Source organism: Astatotilapia calliptera, chromosome 5 (assembly GCF_900246225.1).
Source record: "Astatotilapia calliptera chromosome 5, fAstCal1.2, whole genome shotgun sequence".
NCBI classification, from domain to species: domain Eukaryota; kingdom Metazoa; phylum Chordata; class Actinopteri; order Cichliformes; family Cichlidae; genus Astatotilapia; species Astatotilapia calliptera.
Window position 1 is genome coordinate 17973167 of NC_039306.1, and position 12794 is coordinate 17985960.

At 40.6% G+C, this 12794-nt stretch overlaps 1 protein-coding gene across 2 annotated transcripts in view; it reads right to left on the minus strand.

Moving 5' to 3' along the window:
• Positions 1-99: 99 nt before the first annotated feature.
• The window catches only part of atg7 (ATG7 autophagy related 7 homolog (S. cerevisiae)), a 58189-nt gene continuing 45494 nt past the window's right edge, over positions 100-12794 (minus strand). For both annotated transcript variants that reach the window (XM_026167707.1, XM_026167708.1), the window contains exon 19: positions 100-1179. In XM_026167707.1, coding sequence (XP_026023492.1) covers positions 1147-1179 — 33 coding nt within the window. In that variant the 3' untranslated portion in view covers positions 100-1146. The remainder of the gene's footprint in view (positions 1180-12794) is intronic.

The following is a 12794-nucleotide window of genomic DNA, read 5'->3' on the forward strand; positions in this document are numbered from 1 at the left end:
TGCTTGTGAAATGGTTACGAGAGCGGCAAACAGCTTTTTGGAAAGACTGAGCTAAAATAAAAAGGACATTGTTGCATAGCGACATAAACCTCACAGATGTTAATAGAGAAATAATGGATTTTATTCCAGTTTTTTTTAATACAGAAGAGAAAAACAGCTCCGAGATTAATCAGAAAACAAACCAGATCCTTTCTCATGATTGAAACTCGAGTCAGTCTCAATCACTTTCATAAATATCCAAGCATTTGTTAAAATGTACATGTGAATACACTGAATACATCACTGCAGATGAGACTTCCAGGACAATGCAGAGGAAGAAATAAACACAAAAAACATAGTTACACAAACATGTACATGCATCAACACCAACAAACCAAGAGCAACAGTTTCCACAGTTCTAATTATATCTCAGTAACATCTGTATGCAAGTCCTCTCTGAGTGAAAGCTTCATAGCAACAAAGCTGGTTTAAGCATCACTTCTACTGTACGTGTCACAGCCTCTAATCAAAAGACCCCAAAAATGGATGAATCTGCAGAACTGTATTTTATTTTCAAAACTTATCCGAAGCTCTTTCTCAAACTGAATAAGTGAACAGATGTTGTAACTGCCTTGCCAAAGATCTCTCCAGTAAAATCATTAAATGTGTTGATGCAGAGACCTTGGGAGGGGATTGAAACTGTGGCACTTCAGAGAGGTTTCTTGGTGTTTTTAGACTCTTTAGTTCCAATATTTTTTGCAGGTTTTGTTGTGTTTTTGTTCAGGGACTTAAAGTGTGTTTAGACAACAGCAGGTGACAGGAACAGGTACATTCTTTAGTAAGTTCAACAGTTTTACATATCAAAAGCAAAAAAAAAAATCAAAACTTGTTCAGGCTTTCAGTTATTGTTTTGTTGTCTTTTTCTTAATTGCTTATTAGATTACTTCCCAGCTCTGAAGATCTGGGCCATCTTGAATCCAAATGAGGACTATTAGGAATTTTAAAGCTTTTTAAAGCCTTTTTAAAGCATTTATTTATTTATTTGCTCATGTGCTTGGTGCTCATTACGTAAACAACCTTGTCTTTGTAAATACAGGATTTACTTTAGAAAAAAGAAAGTATGGATGGATGTGTTTAGTCCTTCTGAGTGCTTGCTCCGCCAGTTGTTCAGATGCTCTCATCGTCGCTCATGTCCCAAATCTGATGAAAGAGACAAAAAACAGGAAAAGAAAAAATCAGCAAAGGCAAAAAGAGACAAAATTAACACATCAGTTATGTTTGTGTTTCCAGAACAGTAAGTGAGCAAAGATATTTTAAAATGTCTCTTGCTGAAGTCCACTTGCTAGCGTGCATTGCCATTTGACCATATTGCAAAGCCTAGCTGCACAACCACCACTGATTGTTGACCAATCGTAATCATGGACACATTTAGAGTTTCTCACAAGAACAACAAGCTATGGTCCAAAACAAATATGAGGAATTGAAAACTAAGAAAAGCTGGAAAAACTGCCAACAATGTGAATGTTTATGCTTCTCATCACTTCAGTCATCTGTGTACCTGACAACAGCGAGTAGCCTACTTATGTCTATGAACGCATTCATTCAGCAAGACATTAACACAGGATGGGTAATTAATTTTCCCAAGCTAAGCTAAACTCGATTCTGCGTGATATCAATTTGATCTCTTTTTAAGACATTGGCGTGGCCCTCCACAACAGTCCTGCTTTTTCATGTACACTAAGCAGATTTATTTCCCCAATAATCTGTTTAAAATATAAATGGAGATAAATGGAGTACCAGGAATTACATGCCCCAAAATTATAGTGCAACTTACACGAAACACAATTATGTCAGAAATGTGATGCAACTCCCACATTTTCCGGAAGTGACGCAATAAAAGACACAAACACACACACACACACACACACACACACACACACACACACACACACACACACACACACACACACACACACACACACACACACACACACACACACACACAGCTGAGCAACTTCTTCTGCATGAATCTGTCAGTAAACAACAGCGGCCTTCACATGGCAGCAGAAGTCTTCACATTCTTCCTCTGTCAGACGTAATTCGCATACCTCTGACACTTTCTGGAATGTTACACACACAACCACAAATACACGCAATTCTGACACACACACACACACAGCGTCCTCTGAAAGCACGGCTTCGCGGCTTTCAGCGCTGAAACGTGAAATTCAGGGAAGAAGCAGAAATCCAACACGTTCAAATGGTTTTTAAGTGAAGCCGAGTCTCTTTGATTATCGCCTTGAACTCTATGAAGGTCATTCAGAACAAGGTCACACAAGAGCAGTTGCAATGAAATTTTATTTGGTTGGTTATTATTATTATTATTATTTTTTAATCATATATAAATTCAATAAATATGTTTTTTATTGTTTCATTTTATGCTTTTATTTTATTTTCGCTGTTGCATGATCAACTATGTTTAAATTAATGGTCAAATTTACATGAATAAAAATTAACAGCAATTATTACACCAACAGTGTAATAATTATTGCACCTGTCCTTTAAGTAGGATTTTCTATGTCAAAGAGAAGAGAGACTATACATACAGACATTATACAGAAGCCCACCCCACAGTAAGGGTGAATGCTCAGCACTGAGGGCCAATGGCTTTGCCACTTCTACTTAAAATATGTCATCAATAGTATACATAACAACTTAGCTACTTACACTATACATTTAGATTTGGCTGGTTTATGTGAAACAATCAATGTCATACACCAATTTACTGCAAGCGTAACCCTCCTGCACATTTTCCTCATTAAAACAGAGACTGACCTATTTTAGATTCTGACAAATGTCCAGAGATTGTGTTCTTAGATGATCCACCGAGGGGAAACATCTCTCACAGAAATGGATGCAAACAAATAAATCATTCCTGATGCCTTGTAGCTTAACAAAGGTGTTGGAGTTGTATCCAAGACAACATCATCCCGGTGTGAACATCAGCAGGTTTATTACTGTGTGAATGCAATGAAATATATTTTCTCGCGGTCGGAACATTCTTGTTTAAATTACGGTTGTTGGAATAGTTAACATTTAGGGAAATGCACTATTATTGTTGTTTTTTGTGTGGTGCCAAGTCCAACAATACTGTGTTACTCCACTGTAAACACAGATAGCTTAGCATCTGCAACTGGAGAAACAGACTGGCTCGGTCACTTGGGGAAAAAAGGCTCCGCTTTAAAACTGTGTTTAATGTGTGTCAAACAGAGACGCAAAAACATGCAGCTTGTGTGTTGTGGCTGATGTTTTTTGCTCTAACTATTGCTTGACCACCAACGGTTTAGCCTTCCACCTAGTAGCCTTTGTGCAATCAGCTTGTGCAACAGCACGTCTCTGTTTGGTACCAAACCTGGCAACGTCACCATTTCGGAGATTTTGACACGGCTAAAAGCGTCAGCTTCATGTCTGAATGAGCACTCGGGGGTCACTTTTTCTAAAAGTCACTGCAACAGTATTTTGAGTAACTTTCAGGAGAAGTCTGAACCGCATGTTCAAGTAACCCCCTCCACCCCTCCCCGAGAGGGACATCAAATCCTGATAGACAGAATCAGAGCAGAGCAGACTGATCAAACCACGAGAGCGTCACCAACCAAAGACCAGGTCTAAAAGTGTTTTCACACTTTGCAAAGAAACAGTTTTCCCTCTCCTCCCTACAAGTTAAGCCAGGCTTAGCACAGCTTGTCTCCAGCTATTAGCAGCCCAGGATTAGTCCTTTTTTTTCACCTTACTACAGACAGAAAGATTAATAACTTGTAGTTAGATTTACTTGTATGTAAATCCCCCCATTTTAAACATCTTAACTGCCAGAGGACACCAGCTTTATTTTAATAAAGAATTTATTGATACCTGAAGGAGAAAGTTCACATTTAAATCATGAGCAGTTATAAATATGGGCCACTGAGTTCTGTTTTGGCGATGCTATACTATAGTCTCTTTGAGCCAGATTCCTCCATTATTTTTCTTTCCTCCTCATCTGACTCTATTTAAACAAGAATATTTCAGTGATGCTTTTACTTTAGCTTTTCCTGACATACCTGCTTTGACAGGAAGTAGCGTAGGTAGTGCTACACACAGTAAGGACCGCAGGTGCTCCTGCGGCTAAAAATCATGTGTGCCAGCAGAAAAAGCTGCCCAACCTGTTCCATAGCAGCTCTGCCACTACTGAATATATGGTCTTTAAAAAAAGACAGAGTGTAGCACCAGAGCAATGCTAAGTTTTCACAAAGCTTTTTTCCCCCCTCATAAACTAAGTGTGGAAAATCAAGGACAAATTTTTATGAAAGCTGGATTTTCTGCACTTCTGCTCCACTGCTGCTGGGTAGCAGCCATCAAAAGGACAGCAAGCAAAGAGCTCTTTGAAAGGGAGTGACACTGGAGCCCCTCTCTGGATGGCTGCCATGCCACACTGATGGCGAGTATGTGGGCCTGTGTGAAATCTTTCCCGCAAAATGGAAAGGGGGGTAGAGGTAGAAGAGTGAGGGAGATTGTGTGTGTGTGTGTGTGTGTGTGTGTGTGTGTGTGTGTGTGTGTGTGTGTGTGTGTGTGTGTGTGTGTGTGAGAGCCTTATGTAACACGAATAGCTCCAGCAAACTGAAGCCTACAACTTACTACACTCTTTCGAGCTCAGCTGAATACTTGGGATGTTTCTCAACCATTGGAAGCCACCTCTGTTGCTGCAACACATAAGCAGATTTCTGTAAAGCCAAGATCAAAATAAATCACTTCTCAGCTCTGTCCAATTAGGAAACTTATTGAAACCCAAACTCCTTCTTGCATCATTCACATGTACAATCACACCTGTTCAACTGCTTGTTAACGCAAATATCTACTCAGCCAATCACCCGGCAGCAACTCAATGCATTTAGGCATTCAGATGTGATCAAGGAGACCTGTCAAATTTCAAACTGAGCTTAAAACTGGGGGAAGAAAGGTGATTTGAGTGACTTTGAACATGGCAAGGTTGTCTGAGTATTTCAGAAATGGCTGATCTAGTGGGATTTTCTCATGTGATCATCTCTTGAGTTTACAGAGAGAGAAAATACCCAGTGTGCTATATGGAACCCAATGAGAATCAACAGGAGAATCGATAAGGAATCAAGTCGATACGTGACAATGATAATGAAATCAGAATCGCTCTATTCTTATTAAATCCCATCCTTAGTAAAGACCCTACAACAGTACAGAGAAAACCCCGACAATCAAAGGACCTCCTTTGATCGGGCACTTCGTGAAAGTGGGACAGAAAAACTACCTTTTAATAGGAAGAAACCTCGAGCAGAACCAGGCTCAGGGAGGGGCGGCCACCAGCCTATTTTTATGTCTTGCTAGACTTGGTGCATGTTCAACTTTTATCACCATAAAAAGCTGCGTGAGAAGGTAAAACTTGACTCTTCTAACAGATGGAAGAAAGCAAGAAGCAGGATTCAGTTTTTCTTTTTTTATTTGAAGGACTACATTAATCCGAAAAATATCAACAATAAAACTAATGACTGCTTGCAGCTCTAGCTTTAATTATATTTGTCTTGGCTGTTTGACCTCTACTTCACACACACACCCTCAAAGGAATTGGCAACAACACAATCGATGAAACATCTTTACCTTTGAAGCCGCCTTATCGCTTCAAGACCTTGAGCCACCGCAGGTTTGAAAACAAAAGGATTGCAGGATGTTTCATAACATCCAACAGTAAGCTGCATGTAATCATTGTGCGAATGTGTTTGTAATCAGTTGGGCTCCGGCTGATATGACAACTCTAATCCAGGCTAGTTGTTGAGACAAGGCCGGGATCTGATCAGATAGTGAAGGCTTTAGCTGGAAGCTGAGGCTGGTAGAATCACAGCCAACTCTCTGCTGCTGATTGTTGCTGCTACCCCGCAAATGGAGCACAAGCCTCAGCATGAAGGGCAACGTTTATCTCGAAAACTAGTGCCCGAGCTACGGTGTTTACTGCCTGAAATCAGTTTATCAGGGAGAAACTTTTCAGATCACTGTCATTTCACTGACAAGGGTTGCTGCTCCTTAGGAGAGCCGATCCAAAATACTGAGCCAACTTACAGGAATAGTTCCTAAGTGCGGGTGGCCCCAGTGGGAATCCAGCCTCTAAAGTCATTCAACTAGCTAGTGCTACACAACCACTGATGGGCTTTGCTATTAAACACCCATCTGTTTTACATATTAGGACTGACACCAAAGCACAAAGTGCAAAGTCGAGCTTTCATCATGGAGACTGGCTCCATCTGATATGTAATTAGAGGACCACACAGACTGATGTGGTTTATGGCTGCTGGATACAACACTGACTGTGCGCGGTTGGTTGAGGAAGAAGACGAGGGATATCCAGTTGGAAGAAAATTTTTGGTTCGTGTAGGTGATCTTGGATAGTTCATAAAAGTATTTACAAACCTCTGTTCATATATCTGTGCATACACAGTGTGGCCTCTCATTGGAGGGCATTTAGGCTGTATGTAAACTATGCTAGTGGGACATTCACTCATCAGATGAAAAAAAAGTAAAAATAACTGAAACACACATAACAAAAACATGGTGGAAGTGGTACTGATACAACATTTTACAACACCTCCATTTCTGTGCGACGTCTCAGCAAATCCTAAAAGCTTAAAGCATAGAAAAAAAAAAAACACATTCAAATTTTTTTAAGGGTGAATTGTTGAACTAGAAATACTGAACTCCAGGTTTTTTGTACCATAAATCCAGACTTAGGATGAGTCCTAAGTCTGGATTTATGGTGTGCTCCTGAATAAGTCGGAAATTCCGGGTTCCTACTGGGAAATTATTTGTGGAACGTCCCCTCAACTCAGATTTCCCACTCGGAAAGTCGGCGCAGACCAACACACCCCAAGGTGTGCAGAGATGCTGCAGGAAGGTTTAATCCAACACAGGAGTACTACTATGTCATTTTACTGTGCAGTGCTGATGCACAAACATCAGGATAAGCTGCAGGTTTTTGGAAACAAGTTCCACAAACATATGAAGGTAAACTTGGCTCTTTTTTTGTCATAGTCACCAAAGATTTGAAGTGCTACATGCAAAAAAAAAGAAAAAAAAAGAAAAGAAAGAAAAAAGAAAGAAAGAAAGAAAGAAAAAAGAAAGAAAAAAATTCCAGCAAACTCAGGAAAAGAGTGAAAGTGAAAAGATCCTGGGTTCTGCAAAAAGGACAATGATCAAAATCAGACCTCGAAATCCATCATGAACTGTTTACAGTCTCCTGACCGCTACCAATCTGCATAAGGTACATAATGGCACCTCCCAAAGAGGTTTTGGCCTTCCCCCAAAGGAAAATCACCAGGACTGAAAATGATTTTTTTTTTTTATAACCGCTGTTTTTTTTAATGGTTTTGAATGAACTCAAGCAGAAAATCGATTTTTATGCATCAAATGACCACAAAAAACAGGAAAACACATGCACTTCTGTTAGCAAAGTAATACAGAGTCTTTAATACAGAGTCCCTCAGGGAGGAGCAGCTATTTGCTGTGACTGGCTGGGGGTGAGGACAGAGGGAGACAGGATAAAAGACACACTGTAGAAGAGAGATGGAGATTAATAATAAATGCATGAAAAGTGTGAAAAGAGGTGAGTGTAAAAAATATAAGCTTTATCTAAAAGGAAAGTTTTCAGCCTAATCTTAAAAGTAGAGAGGGTACATCATATATTTTGATGCACGCTCAAAAATACAGGTAAAGAAACCGTAGGACGGAGCGTTTTCAGTGGGAGAAACATTTCGTCACTCATCTAAGTGGCTTCTTCAGTCTCAGCTGACTCCAGGTTTCTCCAACCTTATAAACAGTTCATTTGCATAATGACTGAAACTAGCACCAAACAATGGACTGTGAGGTCAGTTTCTTGACTGTTAATATGCATACTGTCATGACCACTGATCAGCAACCACCAACCAAATCATGGCAATCCTCACGACACTTAACAGCGTACACTATACTACTCCGTTTGTGCCGGGGGACCCCATCCTTGGGGTGGACCAATTTTGGCACAGCGTGTTGCCTCTCAGCTATTCCAATACTCCTGATACATAAACGATCACTAAGTGATCATAAGTGATCCAAATGAAGCATCGTGCTACATGATATGCATCTACTATGGAATAAAACATCTTTGAACATTAAATGATTTTTAAAATAATTCATAGATTAAGAACTGAAAGACTGGATGATAGAAAACAAAGGGATCAACGGAGTATTTGTGTGTTGCAGAATAAGTTGGCAACAAGTCTGTTGGCAACCAGTAATTATTCAGTTGCTGCTATTTGTGATACATTATGACTCATATGCAATTTATAGGAAAACATTGCTTGAAATAAATCTGGGTTTGTAAACTTAATGTGTCATATTCCAGTAAAAAGGTCAATTAGGATTAAAAGTGTTAAACTCTTTTTGACTGAGTCTCTTCTTTCGCAACACACTTGAAACAGTCACACACACACACACACACACACACACAAAACATAAGTGCATGTGCGTTCCCATTTTCAGGCAAGAAAATGACATCATAGGGTACTATGCAACACCAACTGTTGGTGTATTCCCAACAACATTCCTGAATTCCTCTGTGGTATTTCTTCACCATGTGGGCAGTCTGTCAATTCTGCAAGTCAATTTTGCAGTCTGGGGGTTTTACTGGTTGAGAGACAGTTTAAAGTAGGGTGAAAATGTCAAGACAAATGCAGGAAATAAAAAGTTTTGAAAGAAATGGAATAATAGCAGAACATATCTGTCTGGTTAATCTTTGTTTCTACCTTCCGCTATGGCCACAAACTTTAGGTAGCGACTAAAGGTATAAGATAGCCGAGACAATGGAGATTAGCTTCCTCCAAAGGCTTTGAGAGTTCAGCCTCTGAAACAGGGTGTGGAAATCATGTATTTGGCAGGAGCTCACGGTAAAGGTGCTGCTCCTCCACATCAAAAGGAGCCAATTGGTGTGGTTTGAGCATCTGACTAGGATGCTTCCTAGGTGAGGTGCTTTGGGCACGTCCAACCAGGAAGTGACCCCGGGGCAGACCCAAGACACGCTGGAGAGATTATGTTGGCTGGGGATGGCCTGGCTTGGGGATGCAGTAGAAGGTGGTCTGAGATTCTCTGCTTAGACTGCTAATGAGATTTTAAAAAATGGATGGAGGCAGCGTGTAGTGCGCGCTGACACAATAAGCAGAACTGTCACTGGTATTGCTTGGAAGTAAAAACACTCATTTGATAAAGTAGTTCCAGATGCCTCGGTGGATATAAAATGTCGGGACTAAGAGATACAGATTCAAAGCAGTACATGTGTCAAACCAGGATGTAGATTTGGTTTGGCTAAACGAGAAACAGACCACAAGACTGTTTAAATATACTGAGTGTAAACATCTCACAACTAGCAGCTATTTCCACAGATTTTAAAAACTCTTGACAGTCATACTGGGTCACACAAAAACACTATAATTACAGCAAATTTAATTCCGTGTACCAATACTGAAATTCTGGGAACTTGCATAAACAGCAGCAGACTTCACTTCTGTACAGATTTTTACTATTATGTGATTGGTTCACACAAGGAGCATTTGTGTCTATTTTCTCTGCACGTGCACTTTATAGTCCTCTTCCCACCCAGAAAACACTGTAACCTGAGGAAAAACCTCAGGGCCTTAATAACTATGTAATTCTGCAGCCACATGGCACCGCACTGTATTCCTTAAGTTAACGAAAACTAAAGACATTCCACATCTGAAGGGTTTGTGTACTACAGTACAGCTAGACCGAAATGTAGGTAGTCCCAACCCCCTCGTTTTGAAATGATCACTATGTGTGCTTCCATTTCCTCCAGCAATCCCCTGTGTTCTTTCTGATGTCCTCTTTGTTCCAGGGCTGCAGCTCTCATGGGGGAGCTCGGTGAACATGGCGTGTAATTGGGTGTGCATGGGTACACAATCTGTTCACTGGGACTTGAGACAGGAAAAGGAAAAGGGGATGGGTGGAGACAGGAAAAGGAGGGGAACCTACTAACTTAACCTGCCCTATCGGTGACACATATCCTATGTGCAGATTACGTTCAAAGAAAAAAGAAAAAGACCCACACACCCTCTCTTTGACACTAAAAGGCAATAACTTTTTATTAAATATTTGACTTTTTTTTTTAAGAGTGTTTGTTTTTTCTACAAAAAAATAAACACTCATCACTAAAAATATAATGCGAGGATAATCTGTATATGAAATGACAGCCTTAGGATATGAAAAAGTAAAGCAAATCTATTCTTTCCAGCAGAGTGAGACTTCTCTCACTCCAAAAATAAAGATCATTTTGCTTCCTTGATCTGTAGCCTCAGTAAACACTTTACTGATGAGTTTATGTTCTCAATTCCCAGTTTCATGTCTTTTTGAGTGTAACAAGACGCTCATTTTGTAAATTATGGTCCCCGTCAGAGTTAAAAACAAAGGATAAAACCGGATATTCTTTAGGGTGGGCCTATCACTCTATTCTAAAACTGTGCAGTGTATCTCAGTTTCTCTCTCAGATCCATGTGTTTGTCATGTCCGGTTTCATAACGCCAAGTTCGCAGGAGCCAAAATGCCTCACTTGAGGTTTTCAACACACAATTTTGCAAACCACTGGTTTGTGTCATGGTTACCAGTTCCATCTTTTATATGCAGTCTATGCTTTTATCTCTGTCGTTCTGCTGTCGTGGTTTACTGAGGTACTTACTAGAAATACTACTGGGTGTGACGTTATAGGACACCTCACTGAATAGCAGTGGTGTGACTCCAGCACTCACAAACATCACTGCAGTGCTACAGGAAGCCAGCTCAACTTTCATCATCTTACATCGATGCAGTGACCCTCGCAGGCATCAGTTTGTAGCTTCATACCAATGGAAATGTAACAGAACTCAATCAAGCTGCCATTGCACTTCAGTAACACTGTTGGACTCATTATGAAATCCAATGCTTTTTTTATTCCACGTATGCTTCTTCCCAGTTCAAAGCCCAGCAATCTTACTTATTTATAGTCTCTAGTTGTCAGACCTGAAAGGCTCAAGTGTCGATGTTTGAGGCACTTTTCCCTCACAAAGCTTCCCCCACATCCAGCGTGGATCCAAATTTGGTGGCTCCTCTGTAACTTAGGCAACTTTATGGGGTTAATTTCCTTCTGAACTTGACAAAAATGTTAACAGATACCCAATTATCTTATCTTATATTTATTAGGTATTTAATTCAATCGATAAAGGAATGCTACTTGTATGGCTCACCAGCAGCTGAGGGAAAATGTGGCTGAAAAGGCTGAGTGGGGGGGGGGGGGGGGGGGGGTTAAACCCAGGTCATAATTTTATTAAATGACAGCAGTGTGTTTTACAATAGCTACAAAAAACAGCCCAGTCATTAAAAGTGTAGCAATTACATTTGGAGACAGAGGGAAAATAAGTGACACAAGGAAAAATGGGAACAACAGGACAACACGGATGAAGCTCGAGAGGAGGTTGAAGAAAATCAACGTCAGGCGGAAAGTGAAGGATAACATGGATGGGAGTGAAAGTCGTCTGACGCAAGTTAAAAAAGGGAAAAGAGATGGCTTAGAGGAGCTCTCGTGGGAACGGCGTTAATGTTCAGGTCCCAGCTGAGGTCATGTCCCCTTGGCTGTGTTTTCATAATCTCCCGAGTCTTGGGGTAATCAAACAAAGCAGTGGCATTCTCAATACTCGACCCAGATAACAAACTTTGGACCAAACCCTTTCACGGAGAACTGACAAACCAGAAGCGATGCAGCATCCTCTTTTCATTTCCTTTGCTACTTTTCACTCTCTCTTTTCTTTACTTTAAGTCAGCCGGAGTCTGCTGCCACCACCTCCACCTCCCCCTTTTCCCACTTTTTCTGTCAGCGTCGTGAAGGCCAGCAACAACAACAAATGGAGCCTCTCTCCGCTGGGTGTGGTGGCCTGCAGAGCAACAGCTGGGTTCTGTTGTTTCTCCTGAGACACCAACAGACTATTCGCCCTTCTTTGCAGGAGGACTGTTCTTCCATGTTCTTAACTTTTTTCTTAAATATTTAGGGGCTTAAATTTCCCAAATGTCCTCTTTTTCCAGTGGCAGTGACTTTCTAACTTTCTCTGAAATGTTTCCCTAGATCGAAACCGTTTTTGAAAACAACATTTAGTTCGACAACTGACATATCCTCTTTCCTTTAAAAGTCTCTTGCTCCGTCTGCCTTACTCTACTTTTCTGTCCTTTCTCTCACTGTCAGCCACTGGCTATCGTTCTCCATCTTCCACTTCCCTACGTTTTTCCCCGTTCCCTGTTGACCATTTCCCAGTGACACATTTCCTGTACAGCAGAGGTTATCAACACATTTTAGAGTCATATCAGGGTTTAAATATCTAATTTAGCTACATAGTAAAATATATAACAGTACGCTTGAAAAAAGTCCTTTTACAGATTACGTATGATTTTTAAAAACTGGTTTTCGCTGTTCAGTTACAGCTGTTATGACAGTGACAACTATTATTTGTGTGCCAAAGCTGCAGTAAAATTAAAACCTTTAAAAGTTTGAAGCCTCTGTTTAGATCAGCTGCAGTCGCCTTTGGCGAGGCATTAGCATGTGTGTGTGCTCGCAGTGTAATGAACCATTTTTGAGGGTGCAACTAACCGAATGGCAATAACAGATCAACTTCAGAGGCGGTGTGTGTACGTGTATGTGTGCCCTGCCAGTTCAGACCTGCCCTACGTTTAATTAGAACTATGAGTCAAAGCCCAAC